The sequence below is a fragment of the Lissotriton helveticus genome, chromosome 6 (assembly GCF_964261635.1).
Source record: "Lissotriton helveticus chromosome 6, aLisHel1.1, whole genome shotgun sequence".
Taxonomy (NCBI): domain Eukaryota; kingdom Metazoa; phylum Chordata; class Amphibia; order Caudata; family Salamandridae; genus Lissotriton; species Lissotriton helveticus.
Window position 1 is genome coordinate 1,154,337,178 of NC_136067.1, and position 22,894 is coordinate 1,154,360,071.

General features: G+C 48.7%; 1 protein-coding gene across 1 annotated transcript in view; it reads right to left on the reverse strand.

Moving 5' to 3' along the window:
- The window catches only part of LOC144763330 (translin-associated protein X-like), a 257,896-nt gene that overhangs the window by 166,826 nt on the left and 68,176 nt on the right, over nt 1–22,894 (reverse strand). The window contains exon 2 of the mRNA XM_078648816.1: nt 16,241–16,327. Coding sequence (XP_078504942.1) covers nt 16,241–16,327 — 87 coding nt within the window. The remainder of the gene's footprint in view (nt 1–16,240; nt 16,328–22,894) is intronic.

Genomic DNA, 22,894 nt, shown 5'->3' on the forward strand with positions numbered 1-22,894 from the left:
GTGGAGAGCATGGGACTCACGTCTGAGCATACCCATCCCAATGTGGCCTTGATGTCGCGCTCCCTCACAGCCTTCGAGCAATGGCTCCTACGTAAAAAGAATGACCGGAGCCTTATCTCTGAATTATATGCTATGATACTACGTGAACCGCAGTGGCGGCGCAGAAAGGAGCAGGTTCGTTGGGAGGTGGAGCTAGGGCGACCACTTGCGCAGAAGGAGTGGGAGCAGATATTCTACCGAGCACATCACACGACAGCTAACACAGCGGGCACGGAGTCGGCCTATAAGCTTGCGACGTACTGGTACCATACACCCCGCGCGTCACATCCTGGGACAGGGCTAAATCTAGCCTTTGCTGGAGATGGTGCGGTATGTCGGGCACTCTCCTGCACTTGTTATGGCACTGTCCTAAGCTAGAGCGATATTGGAAAACAATTCTTGACGAACTAGACGCGGCGTTCCAGATCACATTGCCTAGACTACCCGAGCATACACTGCTAGGCCTCCCGCGCCCTGCTTGTTTCCCTCTTCGCACCCCGCTAGGGCGACAAATTGCACTAGGCCTGCTGACTGCACGGCAGGCCCTGCTGGCGCGCTGGGGCTCCCCAGACGTCCCGGATATGCGTGACTGGTTGATGCGCCTGTGGCATGCCTTGGCGATGGAACGACTCTCCCTGAATGTGGATGGTAGAGGGTGTGAATATGCATCCCTGTGGGCTCCGTTTCTGAGTCTTCTATATAAAGAATTCAGAGACGTTACATGCCCAAAGTATCTGCAAATCCTGCAACTCATTCCTCTAGACCCTATGGGGGCTGTTCCAGGGCTCTAACCTCTGGGACCGGGTCTGCTTGGTTCGGAGCGGTGGGTGTGAGGCACGAACCTGAGTCGATGGCTGATGCAGAGTGGGGAGGGAGGGTGAGGGGGTATGGGGGGGACCGTCTAGGGGGGTTGGGAAGGAGGGGGGAGTGGGGGATGTGTTCTTTGTTTTCTTTCATTGTTCTGGCTGGTTTTCTTTTCCACGAAAATTGCGGAGTCTGCTATGCCGGTGGGGAATGCCTATGGTTTTTACTCGCTCGACCGCCCTCCGGGCTGTAGGTCCGAATGCTGTGTTTAAACTCTGCTTGTTGCCGCCTTGCCGGCGAGACGATGTAGGCAGCTGGGCTGTGTATGGAGCTAATCTGACGCATAATAAAAAGGTTGATTCTAAAAAATCACGAATTGCCCATCTAACAGTCCTATTTTTAGGATATGAATTATCAAGTGAAGGCAAAAGCCTAGCAGACAATTTCTTAGAGAAATGCGCTGTACTCCAAGCACCAAAAACGCTGAAGAACTTACAATCAATACTAGGTTTCCTGAATTTCGGAAGAACTTACATTCTAAATTATGCAGAGAGGGTTAAACCTCTCTATGAACTAATAAAACCTGATTTTAAACCAATCAATTGGACTCAAAAACACACAGAAATTTTGAGATCATTGCAAACAGACATGTTAGCTAAAACAAAATTGCAAACTTGCGATAACACACGCAACCTTCTAATCCGAGTCATCCCAGAAGATACGGATTCACGTACCTGACCTCTAATGAGGGAGAAAAGGTACCAATAGCATACAAATCACATTTGTACACAGAAGCTGAAAAAACATTCAGTCTTACGGAAAACATTGTAAATGCGGTTCAAACAGCTGTAGCAAAAGAAAGAGCCAAAGCCCAAGGCAGACAGATAACTGTTTTAACAGCAGAATCAGCTTTTGAGGCGTTAACAAGCCCACGCAATTTAACTACTGTGGCATTAGATCCAAAATGGATACAATGGGAAAATTCTGTTGCTACAGAAAAAGTGAAATACTATTTTGACCCGGAAATGAAAAAACTGAAAGATTTAACATATGAAAAAGAATATCCTCTGTCAATCGAAATTCTGCCCCTACAACAGTACGCCTGTGTAATATATACAGACAGATCTGCACAACCCTCAGTTTGGGGAAAACAAGCTTATAATGCTACGTGCGAAGTTGTTAAATGCCGGTGGCATGAAGGTAAATTGAGACCACTGGTAACTATGTCTAAATCTATAAAAGACAATTCAGGTCAACGAACTGAATTATTGGCTTTAAAAATGGCGCTCGATATTGCTGATCGTGAATTCCCGACACTAATAGTGTGCGATTCGCATTCCTGCGTCAAATCTTACAATAATGATTTGCAGAACTGGGTTCAAAACGGTTACAAAGATGACACAGGTGCCACAATCAAGCATAAAACGCTTTGGGAACAAGTAGTTCTTTTACAGAAAGAACTACAGAAGACTCACGTGATACATACACTGAGTCATCAGCGTGATGGCGTTCACGTTACAGGGAATTCATTGGCTGATACAGCCACAGCGGAAGCAACTAAACAGGCTTCCGTAGCCACAAAAAAGCGTTCAGAAAAATACATAGACTGGGAACCATGCTGGCAGTAAAAACGTCTTCAAAAGGCGACTGTGCAGCACTACCCGTGAACTATCCACTCAATTATACATACATAATCGATGCAAACTCCGTTCCTTTTGCTCGAATCCCTGGAGTGGGGGATAGAGTAATTCCAAACACGAACAGGAGAGTCTTGTTAATAGCAGACACACACATGGGTGAGGGTCTAAGACATCAGAAGAGCAAGGAATCTCTGAAAGAATTGCAATCAGAATACTGGTGGCCGGGAATGAGACTGCAACATCACAAATTTGCAATAAGCTGTCCAGACTGCAACTGAGATCGCAGTGGCGAACCGGCCGGAGTATTGCCATGGCTCTTCTAATAGATAACGCAAAGGCTATCTATACACAAAACCCAGTGGAAAAAATGCGTCGTATTAACATAGAGACTAGTTTCACTAAAAATGTAGACACCAGCGCTCGGCTGACGCCAGAACTGTTATAAAAGATTTGCGAGTCTATATCGGCACATACGCAATTGGCATGCTACATTCTGACCAGGTCCTGCGTTTAGCTCTCGAGCTTATAAGGAGGCCATGACCAGCATGGGCATTGCATTGCGGTACTCTTGTCCCTTCCATCCTGAGGGAAATGGGATTGTGGAAAGAAAAAACCGAGACATAAAGCAATCTATAACGGCGAGGGTATTAGGTTCGGGTGATGGGTGGGTCAAACATTTAACAAGTGTCCAACGTAGTCTTAATAATCTGCCAAGAAATTCTCTAAAAGGTTTCAGTCCGTACGAACTATTGTTCGGTACTAGAATGCATATTAAGGAATTAGATAGTCAGACTTCAGTGGTAGAAGATAAATGCTTTGATATCAAAGATCGTTTGGCTATTTTACAGGACTTAAATGAAACAAGAAAAGGCCTGAGCAACGTAAAGTTAAAACAGCAGCCAACAGCTACTGAAGACAAACCACCTGTCCCAGCAAGGCCTGTCTGGATTCCAAAGATTGGGGATCTGATCAGAGAGAAAATTGCGGTGAAGAAGGAATTTGGGCCTTCTTACAGAAAAGCAGTACCTGTCTTAGCTGTCAGCGGAACAAGATCAGTTGTACTACCGCCGCTTGCTGGTAAAAGGAGAACCGAGTTGTATCCATCGACCTGGTAAAACCACACTCATGTGGCCAATAATAAGTAGTAGGCCCAGTGGACTCCCAAGAAATAGCAGAACATCAAAACTTGCTACAATACAAGAGGTTCAAACTGAGAGACTAATCACATTTGATAAACCTACAGTGAATCAAAAAGGACTATGCAACAAAGTCATGGAACTTATGCCTCTTAAAACCCAAATTGCAACAGTTCGTCAAGAAACACCTGTCTACAACGATGTAGCCTCAGACTATGCTAATGAAACAAAGAAAATTCCAAAAGAAAATGAATATCCAGAAGCGATTCCAACAATTGACAGAACTGCATCTGGCTACTTTATCAATTTCGATAACTTTTCTGAGGATCCAAGCGAGCCTGAAGAAACGCCAACAACAAAAACTTTTAAAGACAAAGTAACTGAACTCTTTCATCAACTCAAAGAAACCTATCTGATTTCTCCATGGATTGAATTTTGGATTGTGTTAGGTGTACTTTTCCTCCTGCTTTGGCTCATCATGGTTCTTTGTTTGGGAAAATTCATTGAGGGAAAATACAGTACAATGGACACAGCAAGTCAGAACATCAACTTGGTCCTAAAGCCACACAAGTCATCTCACGTCGAGAAAAGAGAACTATCATCACTGAATGTCACAGCCAATCCAATACCCGGTGGGGTAGCTTGGGACAAAACGGATTACGAAATCTTTGGCCCGGTCGAGCTCTTGAAATATCCACACCAGTTTAAGGTTTCATTAAGTGACTTTGTAAAACCGAGCACATTCTCTGATGATTGGGACTTTGAAAGTATTAATGATATGATGTCTGACCTAGTAATGTCTGCTAAATTTACAGAACATGATTACTTACAGGGTTCATCTAATTATGAAGAAATGTACTGCTACAACCACTTTGCACACCACTATTTGCATAAATCTGCTCAGCCTAGAAATGTTTTTAATTATAATCAATGTAAACATTGTGCAACTCCACCAAAAGGTAGTTCGAAAACATTTTTTGAGAAATTCCCATACCTCTCAGGGTTTAACAAGTGAAGCAGAAACGTTTTATTTCAAACTGTTAAATAAGACAGGGATAAAAACAATGCTGACAAACACTAAATTAATCTATTCGGAAACATTTTTTGAAAAAATGAATACATTTGGTTTTGATTTTTGGAAGAACAACATTGAAACAAAAACCATCTGGGGTACCAAAGATTGGCAGGTCCAAGGTTTAGAAGCATTATTTAGAGCCTGCATAATCCCAGAACAAATTATATTCTTGAATGACACAATTCAACAGACAACCTGTCTTGGCCTAGCCAAAATTAAAGACTTCAACAAACCGTCTATTCCAAAGCCAACACCTGACAGTAATAGTACTACAGATGTTGAGATAGACGTATCCCATATTTTTAACCAAAACAGAACACATCCTGATTGGAAAAAATGGTTGATCCGGCCCACAGACACAAATAACTGTCAAGATAGATTCCTGAACAAAACACAGGGGGTCAAATTGACCAGGCCAGACCCTAGATACTCCCAGAGACAACATCCAGGGATAGTTACAACATACAGTGTAGGAAAACTCTGCCTCGAATGGCTACGGAAATCCACACTGGCAGAAATTAAGCAACACTTGACTTTACTTAAAGACGGTGCTGACTTGCGTGATTTCATAATGGCACCACGCAAACAGCGTCAAAAACGTTTCATAGCGGCCGGTATATAAGCTGCGTACAATGAGGCTTGGAAAGAAACACAAATTGAAACAGCAGAAAAAATACGAGAAATTGATCGTATTAATTTGGAAAAATCACTTTCTGTTGTGGACAATGGGTTAATGACTCTGTCCTCCAGAATATATTCACTGGGCAGTATTGTATCATCTGCTATTGATATAATAGAGCAGGACTTACTAATGTTACAACACGGTCAGTCCCAATTACGTTCTATTGTACAGCTTGGCTGGACGTTGCAAAATCTGCGTTCAGGCTACGTGCCCTGGCGTTTAATCAACACAACGTCATTATTTTCTATCTTTAACCTTACTGATACACAAATCAGTTTGGCACAAAAAGGAGCAGAGTATACAATTCTGAGCATTGAAAAACTTGAGAGATTACCATTGACAATGTCAGAAAGACCCGTCATTGAATGGATAATACACTGGAAAATAACCTTTCATGTCACCAGCATGGCACACCTGCAACACGAATAGGGCCATTCTTTAGACGGCTTTCTAACGGGAGGTATATTCTAATAGTGGACCAAAGCTGTTGTGGCATGGTGCCAGGAAAAGCTTATCTTGTGAGCGTTAGTTCCATGGTCACTTGTTGTATGCAAGTATTGTATCCAAACAGCACTCCAGACACGGAGGCAAAAATGTGGCCTTCTTTGAAAATCTCTTCTATTCGAATTGATAATTAAGCAGAATGAAGTCTGTTCTTTTACAGACAACTGTGCCCTTGACGTCATCAAAAGAAACGTATGATCCGCAAGTTGCAAGGACAACGGCAGAGATACATACCCTTTTATCAACAAATTGCCCCCTGCATTTCGCAGAAATGCTAAGCCAAATCCTAAATATGTCTGATACCAGTGGTATCCCACATGTATTTAAGACAATTTTTTCGGGACTGTTAACACCCTTCAAAACAGTTCTGGGCATTTTTCCTAATTTTATCCATTCTGTCTTTGGCGGCCTACCACTTCTTTTGGGACTCGTAGCAGGAATTTTATTTTTAATACTTCTGCTCCGATATGGCAAGCCAAGTCGCAGACAAGACTCCAGCAACGATGGAAGAAACGATCCTGGCTATACGCTATCGGGACCGCATAACTAAAGTCCTTGGATTAGCCCAGCTAAGAGATCTGAATATGACCTGGTTTCTTTCATTCAGACCCATCTGGCAGAATTGCATCTTACCTGTGCTTCGATGTATGCTATGCGGAGAAGAATGCGTGTTGGACGTCTGTCTTACACTACCATCAGCAGTACTGTTGGATACAGATACCTTGCTAAGTCCTGTAACGGCTCATGAATCGTGTTGTCCCCAGCGGTTACCCATCCTGATGACGGCATTCGTTGAAACTTCTACACTACGATTAGGTGGTAGTGAAGTACGAGATGAGAGCAACATCACCCAGGTACGACCTTCTGTGAGCATTGCTGATCCTGACATCGACGATAGCAATCATGCTCGAGACTGCTCAGTTGCAGCATTTTCAAACTTGGTTGAACTTTCACCTGAAGCCGTAGACAACTTTTTTGCGAGTCTGTCTGAAATGATGTTCTCCCCTGAACAAAAAGAATAACTTTTAAGCAAACAAGCACACAGCGTTCCCTGAACTCTGAATTTGGCCTTCAGCTTTGATAAACAAAAGCTACTGAAAATATTTTGAACTATTTTTTTCCCCCAAATTCCAAAATATTTACCTTTTTCCTGGCACTTGTACTCTGCTTAAAGTAGAACTATTCTTAGATAACAGAGCTTCTATTTTTAGGAACTCTAGAGACAATATATTACCCCAGCCTCTAGCACATTTACAGCGACTGTATTTATATGTGATGGAATGGTCTCGACCTTCTTTTCTGTATTAAGAGCCATTTCATGTGTAAATTTCGCAAATCGTTCAGCTAATCATATATATGCATCGTTTTAACTGAATGATTACACTGCTTGAAAAGCGTACAGTACCTATAATCGTTTTCATGTATTTCGCATACGCCATTTCAAATGCAAAAAATGTATTTTGGGGTGGGTTGGAATACACATTCACCTTTAAATGTTTACTATTGCTTAGTTTTAGTAATGATGGACATTAGATCGTGGAGTGGGTATTGTGTTTTTATCTAGGAGCCTAAATCGATATTTCTATTTTATGCCCTTGTTCGGTTATAATCAATAATATCCCTATAACGGCATAGTAATCATATCCATATTCAGTCGTAGCACATGCTGTCACATTAAGCAAGGCTACTTCGCCGGACTTCTAGAAAGTACAACGAGTTCTCTAAACAAACCAAACCTCCAGCAACCTGGGAAATCCCCCTTGCTTTTGTTTTGATTTCGTCCTAGAACTCCTGTAAAGCACTGTAAGAACGGCCAGTTCTTAGTGACATCTTTATTGACGTCATATGTCCAACCTTACGTCAAACTCGGCACCTTTCAGGTTGAATATGCTACTTACCAGTATGCATCTGTTCTTGGCATGTAGGGCTGCTAACATTCATATCTTAGCATTAGATCGCCGCCTAGTGTTGGGTCCGGATGATCGCACATTGTTGTCCTGGAAGAGTCTTCGAAGTATCCTGAGATAGGTGGCTCCTCCCCTGGACTACAGTGCGCATGGGCATCGGCTCCATCCCCAGATTGTTTTTCGCCATTGTGGCAGAAGATGGAGTGAAAAGTGTAAAGGATGTCCATGCTAATGAATAAATACAATAGTATATCTGCAGCTGCGACAGGCACCGGGGAGGAGGGCGGGCGATATGAATGTTAGCAGCCCTACATGCCAAGAACAGATGCATACTGGTAAGTAGCATATTCAGTTCGAGGCATGTGGGCTGCTAAATTCATATCTTAGCATAGAATACATAGCAGTCCCTCCATTAGCGGCGGTTGCCCGTGCCAGCTGCAGAAACCTGAAAAAGTGTTTTGAGAACAGCCTGTCCTACAGCAGCTGGCTGCTTGGAATGCACATCAACACAGTAGTGTTTTGTAAAGGTATGTGGTGTAACCCACGTGGCTGCTCTGCAAATATCCTCTAAAGGAATGTTCCCTAGGAAAGCCATGGATGCCTCCAGTTTGCGTGTGGAGTGCGCCCTTGGGGGTATCGTTAAAGTGCGCTTGGCCTTTTGATAACATATCTGGATGCACTTAACAATCCATCTGGCTATTCCTGCTTTGGAAATAGGGTTGCCTTTGTGTTGTGGTGCGAAGGCAACAAAAAGTTGTTTTGTCTTTCTAAAGGGTTGTGTCCTGTCTATGTAGTACATCAACGCCCTCCGTACATCTAAGGTATGGAGCATTCTTTCCGCCACCGTTTGTGGGTTTTGAAAGAATGCCGGTAAGTCAATAGTTTGGTTGAGATGAAACTGTGACACCACCTTCGGAAGGAATTTGGGGTTAGTGCGTAGCACTACCCTATTTGGATGAATTTGAATGAATGGCTCTTGGATTGTGAGCGCTTGCAGCTCACTAACACGCCTTAGAGACGTAATAGCTATTAGGAAAGCTACTTTCCACGTTAGGAACTGGAGTTCACACGAGTGCAGTGGCTCAAATGGAGGTCCCATCAGTCTGGTGAGAACGACATTGAGGTTCCACACCGGAGCTGGCGGTGTTCTTGGGGGAATGACTCGTTTCAGACCTTCAAGGAAAGCTTTAATGGCAGGCACTCTGAAGACAGAGAGATGCTGCCTGTTCTGAAGATAAGCCGCTATGGCGGATAGATGTATCCGAATGGAAGTGTACGCTAGATTGCACTTGTAAAGATGCAACAGATAGCAAATGATGTTAGGGATAGATGCATCTAGCGGGTTGATGTCATTGGCTGTACAGTAAATGACGAAACGCTTCCATTTTGCAGCATAGCATGCTCTGGTAGTTGGCTTCCTTGCCTCCTTGATGATGTTCATGCATTCCGGAGGTAGATTAAGGTATCCAAACTCTAGGACATCAGGAGCCAGATCGCCAGGTTGAGCTGTTGCGGATCTGGATGCTGAATTTCTCCATGGTTCTGCGTCAAAAGACTGGGCGTGAGGCGCAGTCTTTGATGCGGCACCACTGAGAGTTCGAGGAACGTGGTGTACCATGCTTGGCGCGCCCACGTTGGAGCAACTAGGATGAGAGTCATCGCGTGCTGCCTTAGCTTTCTTGCGACCAGCGGTATCAGAGGGGCTGGCGGAAAAGCGTACGCAAATTTGCCTGACCAGTTCATCCATATCGCATTCCCCTGCGACTGTGGGTGAGGGAACCTGGCGGCAAAGTGTTGGCATTTTGCGTTTTCTTTTGTGGCAAACAGGTCTATCTCCGGATGACCCCACTGCTGGAAGTACGGGTGGAGGACAGATGGGTGTATCTCCCACTCGTGCATTTGATGGCTGTACCTGCTGAGCAGATCCGCCATCTGATTGTCCTTTCCTGGGAGATGTTCTGCCATGAGGAAAATGTTCCTCTGAATGGCCCACTTCCACATGCTCTGAGCCAGATGAGACAGCTGTGGCGAGTGGGTGCCTCCCTGCTTTTGAATGTAGTACATCGCGGTCATGTTGTCCGTCCGGACTAACACTACCTTGTTGCACAGATGTACAATGAAGGACTTGATCGCCATGAAGATTGCCATCAGTTCCAGATAGTTGATGTGCATCTTCTGTTGCTGCGTCGTCCATAGTCCCTGCACTGTGTAATTGAGCAGGTGAGCTCCCCATCCCTGGAGAGATGCGTCCGTTGTCAGGATAATCTGTGGCACCGGCTCTTGGAACAGTCGGCCCTTGCAAAGGTTGTGTGGATTCCACCAATGCAGAGAGTCGTACGCCCGACTGGTAACCAACACTAGGTCTGTCAATTGTCCCTGAGCCTGTGTCCACTGATTTGCTAAGCACTCCTGGAGCGGACGCATATGCAAGCGTGCGTGAGGGACTATGAAGATGCAGGAGGCCATCATGCCAATCAACTGCATGAACACTCTCGCTGGAAGCGAGTGTTGCGGTCTGAACTTTTGGATCAGAGACTGCATGCTGTCTATCCTGACCTGGTTTGGCTGAGCCATGGCCGTCAGGGTATTGATCGTCACGCCAAGAAACTGCCGGACATGTGCCGGCTGAAGGTGCGACTTTGGGTAGTTCAACGAGAAGCCCAGATCGTGAAGGAGTTGAATGGTAGTCGACATGTCCGCGGCGCACTGTTGTTCCGACTTGGCTTGAACTAGCCAGTCGTCTAGGTAGGGGTAGACATGGATGTTCTGCCTCCTGAGGTGCGCCGCTACTGTCGCCAGACACTTGGTAAACACTCTTGGGGCTGTGGTCACTCCGAAGGGTAGGACTTTGAACTGATAATGCCTGCCTTGGATAGTGAATCGGAGGTATTTTCTGTGGGATGGGTGTAGTGGTATGTGGAAATAAGCATCCTTGAGGTCTAAGGTTGCTAAGAAGTCTCCTTGGTTTAGTAAGGGAAGAATCTGTTGCAGCGTAAGCATATGGAAGTGTTCCGATAGTATGTACAGGTTGAGGGGACGTAGATCTAGAATGGGTCTGAGAGATCCGTCCTTCTTCGGAATGAGGAAGTACAGGGAATATACCCCTGTGCCTTCCTCTCCCACCGGCACGAGCTCGATTGCGCTTTTTTGCAGCATCACCACTACTTCCTGCTGCAATAAGTGCAAGTGCTCTGCGGACATAGGCCTTTGCCTTGGCGGGATGTTGGGTGGAGTGGATTTTAACTCTAGGCACTAACCATACCGGACTAGTTGTCGCACCCACCTGTCTGTGGTGATGTTTCTCCAGACGGGCAGGAACTGCTGCAGTCTCCCCCCGACAGGTGTTAAGTGGTCGGGGGGCAGCGACAGAGAGTCACTGTTTGCTTGGGGTAGAGGAGCGGGAGCTGTTGTTTCCTCTGCCGCGACCTCTGTTGCTGTTATTTCTGTAACCTCCCTTGTTCTGTTTTGTGAACGAGGATTGTGCTCCACCTCTCGAGAACTGAGATTGTTGACCCATTTGTCCTCTGGTGACTCCACGTGCACCTGAGCGACGAAAATTGCTGCCACGAAACTGTTGTGACTGTAGGGCCCTCATGGACTTAGCAGTTTCGGTGTCTTTTTTTATTTTTTCTAGGGTGGTGTCAACATCTGGACCAAACAGGATTGACTGGCTGGTTAAGGATGGTAGTCTGAATATCCGGTTTAAACCCCGAGATGCGGAGCCACGCCTGTCGTCTCAGCATAACGCCAGTGTTGATAGCTCTAGCAGCTGTGTCTGCGGCGTCAAGTGCACACTTGATGGCTGCGTTTGAGATCAGCTTCCCTTCCTCAATAAGCAGTTTGGTGCCTTCTTGAAACTGTGGAGGCAGGTGTTGTATAATCTGGTCTAGGGTGTCGTAATGCGCCCTATCGTAACGTGCTAAGAGTGCTTGTGTATTGGCAATGCGCCAAAAGTTTGCGGCCTGTGCAGCTACTCTTTTGCCCCCTGCCTCTAGCACTTTGGACTCCTTATCCGGGGGAGGAGCTTCACCCGTCGTCTGTGAGTTGGCACGTTTCCTGGCGTTGGCGACCACAAGAGAGTCCAGTGGCAACTGTCCCCGAATGTATACGGGGTCTGCAGGTGCTGGTCTGTACTTCTTTTCAATACGTGGATTGACCACTCGTGCTCTGGTAGGCTCCTTAAATATGTCCGCAGCATGCTTGAGGACTCCTTTAAGCATAGGCAGCGTTGTCACTGTCCTTTCAGAGACTGAAAATGTGTCGAAAAGGAAGTCTTCCTCTACCGGGTCAGCATGCATGTCCACATCATGATTGGCTGCCGCCCTCTCAATTAGTGCATGAAAACCTGCCGAATCCTCTGTTGGGGATGCACGTGCATTAAAAGGCTGCGGGTCAAGCCCCACACTTTGGGTGCCCTGGTCACCAGTATCATCATATGAATCCGGTTGTGCATCTGGTTCATTGATAGGGAAAGTGTATTGCTCGTCTTCATTATACCCCTCACCCTCAGAGTGTTCTGGTGAGGGAGTAGGGCTCCGTCTTGGAGGAGGCTGGATTGGTTCCATGAGACCTGAAGCGTCTAGGGGCACCCTCTTCTTCTTCAGAGGGATGACATATGAGTCCACTGGCTCTGAAGTGATTTTTCTCTTATAGAGGGTCAATTTGCCTGTCTCAGCGTCGATAAAATGCTCTGAATCATCTTCTGATTCGAGTACCCGACGTGGAAGTGGGCCAGCCGTTGAAGAAACAGTCTTCTTTGGTGCCGATTTGGTGGAAAAAGCTTTCGGCGCCTCCTTCGGCGGCAAAATAAAGAGAAGTTTTCCAGAAGGCTTTGCTGGAGTGTCTTTCTGCGCCTGCGGCGATGATATCGGAGCCGACGTAGCAGAGGCCTTCTCCCTGATTCTCTGCAGTGATTCGGCGATGGGGGACGCCTCACTCGCCGTGGCTTTTGGCGCCGACGAGGAGGTCTTGACCTTACCCTCGGATCCGACGTCTTTGTGGGCCTTGTGCGCTTTGGACGCGGACCCCGACTCCTGGGACCGGTGCGCAGACGTGCCAGTCTTCGATCCGTGCGCCTGTGTGGCCTCCGCGGAGCCGGCTTTGGCGTGCTTGGACGGCGGCGCAGCTGTAGACCCGTGCCGACCATCTTTTTTGGAGGACCCCTCCTCTGGCGTCGATTTTGATTTTGCAGCAGCGGAATCGACGGATTTCTTCGACTTCTGCGGACCGGAGGTCGACAGAGTCGATGGAGTAGCGGGTACAGTCGGTTTCGTCGGTACGGCAGCCATCTTAGGGACACTCGAGTCCTTAAGTTTCGGTTTCGTTTTCGGGTCGGCCATCTTAGATGTAGTCGAACCTGATGGTTTCGGTTTCGATACAGTTTGCTCAGCAAGTATGTCCGTGGCCGGGCCAGAAGGCGGGTCCGTGGCTTGCGGCACTGGGTCTTGGGTAAGGCCTACAGGCGATCCCGTGACCTGGTCGGTATCTTCGTAACCTTCGGGGCAGAGCTCGTCCCCTGAGCTATCTGCCGCGGCCCCATAAACCTCTTCGTCGTCTCCTACCTCGTCGACGTATTCAAGGCCTTGACCCACGACTCCGTCGTCGTCTGCCGGATCCGCCTCGACCTCCGTCTCGGGCGGGGAGATCTGAAGATGATGACCCTGGTCCTCTTCTTCTTGGTCGCCGAAGATGTTTTCCGGATCCGGGGCCGCTTGTCTGGCTTCCATGCGCACCGCGCGCCGAAGCTTGAGAGTCTTCTTAGACCGGAACTGTGCACAGGCCTTGCACTTGCCGTCGTCGTGGTCAGGCGAAAGGCATTTGTTACAGACCGGGTGTAGATCGATGTGTGGGTACTTGGACCCACAGAGCGGACAGTACTTAAACGGGCTCCGCTCCATGTTAAAAAGTTTTGCAGTCGTGTCGCGATGAGAAGGCCTCAAAGTCCGAAGAGCGAAAAAGAACTCCGCTTATTCCGGCTCTAAGAGACGGAAGACTCGAGACCGTGCGCAGACAATACCGACGCAAACAAAAACGAGGCCTTTTGGCCGCTAAAAGTTAGTTTTTTCTCGGTTTCGACAGAGACGTCGAGACCACATCCGAACCCAATGGCGGAAAAAAACAATCTGGGGATGGAGCCGATGCCCATGCGCACTGTAGTCCAGGGGAGGAGCCACCTATCTCAGGATACTTCGAAGACTCTTCCAGGACAACAATGTGCGATCATCCGGACCCAACACTAGGCGGCGATCTAATGCTAAGATATGAATTTAGCAGCCCACATGCCTCGAACATAAATATACCAATGTTGCCTTAAGCAAACACACGGTGGTGGTTTTGGAGCAGAGCAGCTATCTACTTGCCCGAGAGCCCAGCTGATGCGAGAGCCCACGGACGCTGCCCTTCCTTTTGACGCACTGAGAGAGACACTGTCTTTTCTCCTGCCGAGAAATCCAGCTCCGGTGTTTCCAGATACCTTCGCGGGTTACTGGGATATCGAGTCTTGAGAGAGAGAGATAGAAGACATCCTGCTTTCTATTACCCAGGTACGGAACGGACTAAACCCTTAAAGAGAATTCTTGAGTCAGATTCTTGGCAAAACAAACTTAACTTAAACTGCTACTTACTTACTCCTTCCCACGTATTAGGCTTAGGTCAGGTACACCGGGGTAGGCGTATTTAGAAGCACCAGTTGAGTACGTTACTCAATGTATATATGTATGTATATATTTTATCGATTTTAAAGTATCATATGGCTAAGAAACCATATCAATGCTTTTACAGTATTATTCTATAATCCTCCTTTTACTGTACGCACTTTACTTTACTATGAGTATTGCAATTGTGGCAATTCATTTCTCTTGCATGAGAAAGAAGACTGCTCAATAAATCACACCTTTTATTGAAAACGCCCGTCTCTCTTTTCTCTGCACTCTGGTGAAACTAAGTACGCACATTTGACTGAGTGAAATAGCGGTCTATTGTTTTCACACGACTCTAGAGATACACTCTTATTCTGAGGGAGCAAAGTTGTCATGTTATATGGTTTTCGGAAGCTAATCCCTTCTGGTCTATCCAGGTAGGTTAAACTCCTCCTCGTTTATTCGAGAAAGTTTCTAGTGACCTCTGAGCTAGCTGGCAAACCTTAAGTCTAATATAGTCAGTAGAGACCTAGATGACCTCAGTCCTACGTCTACACTACTGTTTATATTATTCCAATGCGCAGAGCCTATTGGGAATATAGGAAATACACTACATTACCAGCTTCCTATACAGTGTTGTAACCATTTTTTCTCCCTCAACAATACCTACAAAACTTTGATCTCAGTCTTGATGGTAAAATTTAGATAGAGATCGTTACGGAGATTCAATAAATCTTTCTGTCTGAGGTTCCATACCTTTCCAGAGTAAAAATACACCAATGAACCTGACTTGCAAGACGATATGATTAGCCCATTGCTCCATGCTGATGCCACCGAGCATCTGCCCCCACTGGAGTATGTATGCATATATACATATCATTTTTTATTTAAACAAAAGATACTTTTTGGAGAGGTATAGCAACCAAAAGAGTTCTGTATTCAAAAGACTTGGGGGATGATTACAAGGACGGTAACCATGTTCTCGGCCCACCATATTATAATGGCGGGCAGATGGTTGGCGGTCGGAAAGACTGACTGCCACGAATCAGACTGGCTCCTTGAGCCCGCCGGTGCAGTGGAGCGGGGTTATATTTCCTACAATGGTGGCAGTACCTGCCAGGCACCGCTATGGGGATTACAATGTTCCTTTCCGCCCGCCATGAAAAGGCAGGCGGAAAGGGACTTTGGAGGCGTATAGCGGGACCCCTTCCCCTCAGCTGTGGATTTTGGGGGGGCCCCTATAGTGCCCAACTATGCACCCTGCCCCATGTGGCAGGCGGTACAAAAGGGGGTGGTTATGGACGGAGCATTTGAATCAATCAAACACTCACACCCAGTCAAAAGATCTGGGTTTAATCCATCACCATTCTTTAGCCCACTCTGCCACCCCAGTTCAGACATGGCTATATGCAAATCAGTCTGACCCTGTGCCTCATGGGAACAGTTCTGCCCGAACTGCCAAGCCATGTCTTCCCTGGACCGGAAACAAGTGCAGGGATATGTTAAGTGCCCCCTTTTTGCACTGCGGCATGTGCTGCAGCCACCAGCACCAGTTGCAAGGCATAACAGGGGCATTGCAAGCCTCTGGCGGGACCACCGATAGCCTGTCGGGCAATACCATTTGCAAAAGGGTGGCTGTCGGATGAATGTCTGACCACCATCCTAATCAGCCCCTAAGTGTTTCAAAATAAGTGTTTCAAAGTCTCCTAACATTTGATAATGAACATAAGTATACAACTAGACTGATAACAGGTTAATCTCCAGAGTGATAGGTATTTTCTATTTAATCTTCTTAAGCATAAAAAATTAACTTACAGTGAAAGGCTGTCATCACAGATGAAGACAAATTAACATTAACGTCTTTATCTTCTCTTCTGTCGTATTTTCTTTTTCTAAATTCACCTGAAAGATAAAAAAGTCTTAATAAGTAATTTATCATTTTGTGACAAGTGCATCAAATCTGAATTCTTCATTCTTTTGTATTATACCCATTCAAGAATATGGTGCATTTATGGAATAACTGAAAACCTTCCTACCTCCCCCCCAAATTTGGACACTTAAAACACTTTTATTATGCAGCTTCTAGGTCTAGGTCCCGTGGTCCTATTGTATTGGTTCCCTATTCTAAGCAGTGTCAGTAAGCTTGATGGTGTTATTTAATACTACTTTATTTAAAAATCTTTTTTTGATAAACAGATGTTTGCACAAAGAAATTGTGAACAATATGACACGCATTTCATTTGTCCGTTAAAATACATGGAGCGATTACAAAGCACTGGCATTCAGTTGGTATGATGCAGCATTACAGAATAGCGGGAACAGCAGCATCTCCACCCTCGGACGATACCAGGGACTCACTGACCAAGCTACTTTCCCCACACTCTGTCATATCTACAAGGGCAGCCCCAGGCCTCAAACAGTTTTCTACTACAACACACACCAGTCCACTCCTTGACACCATTGTGGAAGGGTGGGAGGTAAAGATCGCGCAGCGATATCTCGCTTTGCGACCATGAGGGCCGTCCCCAGGAAGGAGCAGTTTTCCCTTTTACCTCCTGAACCTTTAAGGACACCCAGTAGAAGCATTAGGGGAGAAGGGGGGTAGTTCCCAGCCCAGCACATTAGCAAATTCCGCCACCACTGCAGACCCGGATAACCCTGCCATCTACTATCACGCTGCAGCACACTTGAATATACTGCTTGCTGCGATCGCGGAGCAACAAGTTACCTGACATCGAGCTTAACTACGTCGAAGATCTCCGGGAGAGGGTCGCCGCTTTCCCTCCGTTGCCGACCGTCTGGGTTGCAGCTTGCGGAGTCGCGGCGGCGCCCTGCTATGGAGCAGAGCCTCGAGGGTTCTCTGCTGGAAGGATCGTCCAACTGGACTTCAGGGGTGCCCTGATGGGAGGCTGGCAGCACCTGCTATGAAGTCCTAAGCTAAATGGGTGGCGATGCGAAGCCCGCATCTGATGCAGAGTCTGGGAGCCGGTGCCCCCCCCCCGCCTGCAGACTGCTGTCTCTAGCCTCGTCTCTCTACGGTGACGAGCTTTGAGTAATTAACTAATTGGAGAGGTGTGGCTCACTGGTTAGAGGCGGCAGACCTGTAAGCAGAGAACGGCCCGGGACCAGGGTTCAATTCCCGACGCGGCAGGGTCTTGGACCAGGGTGAACAGACTCGATAATTCTCGCCTCAGTGCCTACTCTAACCAGGGAACACACTCGGTAACTCTGGGTATTAAGCTTGCCTCATCTCTCACACTGCTGTGTACATGCATGATTTTGAAATAAAGGTCTTCCCAAAAAAAAAAAAAAAAAAGCTTGCCTCATCTCTACAACGGCCCCCCACAGACGCCGGGGATGCCTGGTTTCACCCTGGAGATACCCAGGAAGGGACCCTCTCACAGGGAAAACCAGGACGGGTTTCCCAGCGGTCTACAGCGCCAGGACACTCGGGTAGAGTAACAGTGCGCTTTACAAGTATCCCACATTTACATTTTACATTTAACGAGGTCTGAGTCGCATAGGTTGTTGCCGACTTGAGCCCGGCGCCTGCCTGTGGTGTTGTATGTGACCAGATTGGTACACAGACACCGAGCCTACCTCCACTTGCCTTGGAGGCAGTTTCTCTTCACGGCGCTCCAATATAGTGCAGAGCCTGGTTGCCGCATGCCCTGAATTGCGGTCTGTCATTGGAGTCGATTGCCGCTGTTGAGCCCGCCATCCGCCCGTCACTGATGCCGTTTTCCTCACGTCGCCCCAGAAAACATCCAGCTGGTGTGCGGAACAGCATTGACTGCTGCGGGGGACCCGATGAGCGAGTCCTGCATGCTTTATTCTCTCCGTGGACTGCCCGGACCCCAAGTTCTAAGTGGAAGTGGGGAGCGCCTTGAAGGACGTCTCACATGAGTCCCTAATTTTTCGATCCTGGCTCGCCTACTTTGAGGAAACTGCCAGCAAGCCTGCATGTCCTACTGGAAGGTGAGCACCTTTGTAGACTACTATGATTGCAGGAGTGATCTTTATTTATGTCACTTTAAAGACGCCTGCTCTACATACATCCTAGGATTGTAATTGTTTGAGACGGCCATCTTATATCTTATATTTATGGGAGGCTCATTCACTCTATGACGCTTGCCTCACACAATAGAAGTTGTCCTCTCTTCCCATAATCATAGTAACTGAAAGAAGACTACGCTATATTTGCTCAACAAAAGAAAGAGGACTGGGCCAGAAGCTACCTTGAATAACAGAAAGAACACCTTTACAGCGGCCATCTTACTATGAGCTCTGTCTTCCGCCCTCTTAACCTACTATACTGAATGTGACCTGTTAAACCCCACCCGGGCATGGGCATATTTCTAACAGCCTTTCTACGTGTTTTTAGTTGCTCATTCAAATGGGCCATCTGGGCTGAGCTGCACCTTCCTTAAGCAAACCGTAATAGTAGGGCTGACCTGAGTATATCATGCACAACGCAAATAATCGCTGGGGCGACAATCCCATCACTATCCCCAACATGGCAGAGCCCTGCCCGACCTCCACGGGGGACAATTACTATACCGTTATCTATCCTCCTAAGCTCTCCAAATCCGCCTCCAAAACCCTTAAACACTCCATCCTGAAAAGCCATCCCGAGACCATGATATCTGACCATCGTCTCTGCATGAACCTGGGCACTGTCATCAACGACCTCATCTTCTATTCTAGAATAACGTTCTTCTGGCGCAGTGCCTTTTTGAGCCACCTTAAAGTACTGGAAACCAGGAACATCCCGCACGGGAAAAAACTCTCAATCACTCCATCAGCAACCTTACGTGCTGAACTTACCATCACATTATACAATAGTGACATTATCCTAATTCAAGGGCCTCCCAAAAACCTCAAATTTGCAGACCTCTTCTCACTTCTTAAAAAACAACCCGTCTCAGTCCACGCTCCTGCCGCTCCACATCTCACCCAATCCGCCTAGTGTGCCTTGCCATACCCCAAACACTCCTGCCCATGACCTCGTCACTGAACATCCCAGCCTTGACACCCTATCACCAACGCATACCAACCAATGCGCGCCCACTCCACCGAACCTTGACTTTCAAAGGATCCTCTCTCCATTGGCTTCCGAAGCTCCTCCTAGGGCCCACCTCACTTGCCAACCCAGCTCCGCTATCGCGCTTCCAGCACATACCATCAGAAGCTTGTGTAAACCCTCAACCTGCTGTCCGCGGAATCTTCCTGCACTCCGGGTTACGGAAACTCCTACTAGGGCCCACCACACTGGTATTGAAATGCCCAATATGGCACAGAAGCTTGGTCGATCTAGTCTCTCCACTAGGCCACACTCTCAGTCAGACGAAATTGCTCCCCCCGTTCGGCCCCCAGCCCACAAGATTTTCCCTCTCACAATGACACCAATCATCCTAGCCCCCCTCACTCAGTCCGAATAGTGCGCTTGCAGCCGGCCCTCGGCCTGCCCAAACCCACCTCTAGGCTACCAGCACACTATCAGGACCATTCCCTTGCTACTGGCCCCCTGCCGGCCAGATCCTACCTCTCTTAGAGACATTGATAACCTTCACCGCAGAGCCACAGAATTAGCCCTGGGCATCCACAAGTCCATTCTGGACCTAAAGCACCTTCTTCACATTACCAAACTCTCCTTCTTCTCCAAGCTCTGGCTCTCGCAGAACGCGACCCATATCCCCTCCACAAAGCCCCTCCTTCACCCCCAACCACTTTCCCTCAGACACCTGCGCCCCCGCAAGCAACCCTGCCACCTCTCGGAGGAGGAAATTTGTGCTCTCCTCCATACCTACAATCCCACCCCTGGCTCGCCTAATCCCTCAGAACTCTGAGGAAGAAGTGGCTGACAACCTCAGTGGTTATGACTCAGCCTTGACCACCCCCCCATGCCCCTCAGACCTGGGGGGGGGGGGGGGGAAGTACTCCCTATCGACACGGTTGTATCTAACCCTAATAGATCTGCTACCCTCTGCACCAGAGGGGTGGTAAAAAGCAACCTTGCTAGAGTTCCCATCTCTGCTTTTACCCTTGACACTCACTCCGGCCCGTCCCTAGCCAGCCTCCTAATAAATTGCCGGTCAGCTGTAAAACATGCATCTGATGTAGCCAACCTCATCCTGAGACACAAATCGGACCTAGCAATCCTGACTGAATCTTGGCTCAAGGAATTATCATTGCCATACCTAGACCTCCTTGTCCCACCCAATTATAACATTGTAAGGATTGACAGGCACTCAAAGACAAGCATTTGCAATGCAATAGGTCTCGCATTAGGAAAGTGTGAGCTACTGGTATTGTAAATGACAAAACATTTGTTAATATCTTTTGGCTTTGAAAATATATAAATTAATAGCATTGTTATTCACAGAGTCAATAGCTTACACTTTCCTAATGCGAGTCCTATTGGCTATGGCAAAGCATGTTGGTAGCAAGCAAGGACAGTGATGTTGTGGTTGGGGTGAGTGATGTGGGGGCGGTCCCAGAGTGATGTGGGGGCGGTCCCAGAGTGATGTGGGGGCGGTCCCAGAGTGATGTGGGGGCGGTCCCAGAGTGATGTGGGGGCGGTCCCAGAGTGATGTGGGGGCGGTCCCAGAGTGATGTGGGGGCGGTCCCAGAGTGATGTGGGGGCGGTCCCAGAGTGATGTGGGGGCGGTCCCAGAGTGATGTGGGGGCGGTCCCAGAGTGAGTGATGTGGTGGTGTCCCAGAGTGAGTGATGTGGTGGTGTCCCAGAGTGAGTGATGTGGTGGTGTCCCAGAGTGAGTGATGTGGTGGTGTCCCAGAGTGAGTGATGTGGTGGTGTCCCAGAGTGAGTGATGTGGTGGTGTCCCAGAGTGAGTGATGTGGTGGTGTCCCAGAGTGAGTGATGTGGTGGTGTCCCAGAGTGAGTGATGTGGTGGTGTCCCAGAGTGAGTGATGTGGTGGTGTCCCAGAGTGAGTGATGTGGTGGTGTCCCAGAGTGAGTGATGTGGTGGTGTCCCAGAGTGAGTGATGTGGTGGTGTCCCAGAGTGAGTGATGTGGTGGTGTCCCAGAGTGAGTGATGTGGTGGTGTCCCAGAGTGAGTGATGTGGTGGTGTCCCAGAGTGAGTGATGTGATGTGGTGTGGTGGTGTCCCAGAGTGAGTGATGTGGTGGTGTCCCAGAGTGAGTGATGTGGCGGTGTCCCAGAGTGAGTGATGTGGCGGTGTCCCAGAGTGAGTGATGTGGCGGTGTCCCAGAGTGAGTGATGTGGCGGTGTCCCAGAGTGAGTGATGTGGCGGTGTCCCAGAGTGAGTGATGTGGCGGTGTCCCAGAGTGAGTGATGTGGCGGTGTCCCAGAGTGAGTGATGTGGCGGTGTCCCAGAGTGAGTGATGTGGCGGTGTCCCAGAGTGAGTGATGTGGCGGTGTCCCAGAGTGAGTGATGTGGCGGTGTCCCAGAGTGAGTGATGTGGCGGTGTCCCAGAGTGAGTGATGTGGCGGTGTCGCAGAGTGAGTGATGTGGCGGTGTCCCAGAGTGAGTGATGTGGCGGTGTCCCAGAGTGAGTGATGTGGCGGTGTCCCAGAGTGAGTGATGTGGCGGTGTCCCAGAGTGAGTGATGTGGCGGTGTCCCAGAGTGAGTGATGTGGCGGTGTCCCAGAGTGAGTGATGTGGCGGTGTCCCAGAGTGAGTGATGTGGCGGTGTCCCAGAGTGAGTGATGTGGCGGTGTCCCAGAGTGATGTGGTGGTGGTGTCCCAGAGTGATGTGGTGGTGGTGTCCCAGAGTGATGTGGTGGTGGTGTGTGGCGTGCAGCAGTGGGAGGCGTGCAGCAGTGTAAGGGCGTGCGGCAGGACGAGGCGTGCGGCAGGACGAGGCGTGCGGCAGGGCGAGGCGTGCGGCAGGGCGAGGCGTGCGGCAGGGCGAGGCGTGCGGCAGGGCGAGGCGTGCGGCAGGGCGAGGCGTGCGGCAGGGCGAGGCGTGCGGCAGGGCGAGGCGTGCGGCAGGGCGAGGCGTGCGGCAGGGCGAGGCGTGCGGCAGGGCGAGGCGTGCGGCAGTGCGAGGCGTGTGGCAGTGTGCAACAGTGTGAGGCGTGCAGCAGTGTGCAGCGTGCGGCAGCGTGAGGCGTGCGGCGGCGTGAGGCGTGCGGCGGCGTGCGGCAGCGTGAGGCGTGCGGCAGTGTGAGGCGTGCGGCAGTGTGCGGCAGTGTGAGGCGTGCGGCAGTGTGAGGCGTGCGGCAGTGCGAGGCGTGCAGCAGTGCGAGGCGTGCAGCAGTGCGAGGCGTGCGGCAGCGTGCGGCAGCGTGAGGCGTGCAGCAGTGCGGCAGCGTGAGGCGTGCGGCAGTGTGAGGTGTGCGGCAGTGCGAGGTGTGCGGCAGTGCGAGGCGTGCAGCAGTGCGAGGCGTGCAGCAGTGCGAGGCGTGCAGCAGTGTGAGGCGTGCAATGTGCAGCAGTGCGAGGCGTGCAATGTGCAGCAGTGCGAGGCGTGCAATGTGCAGC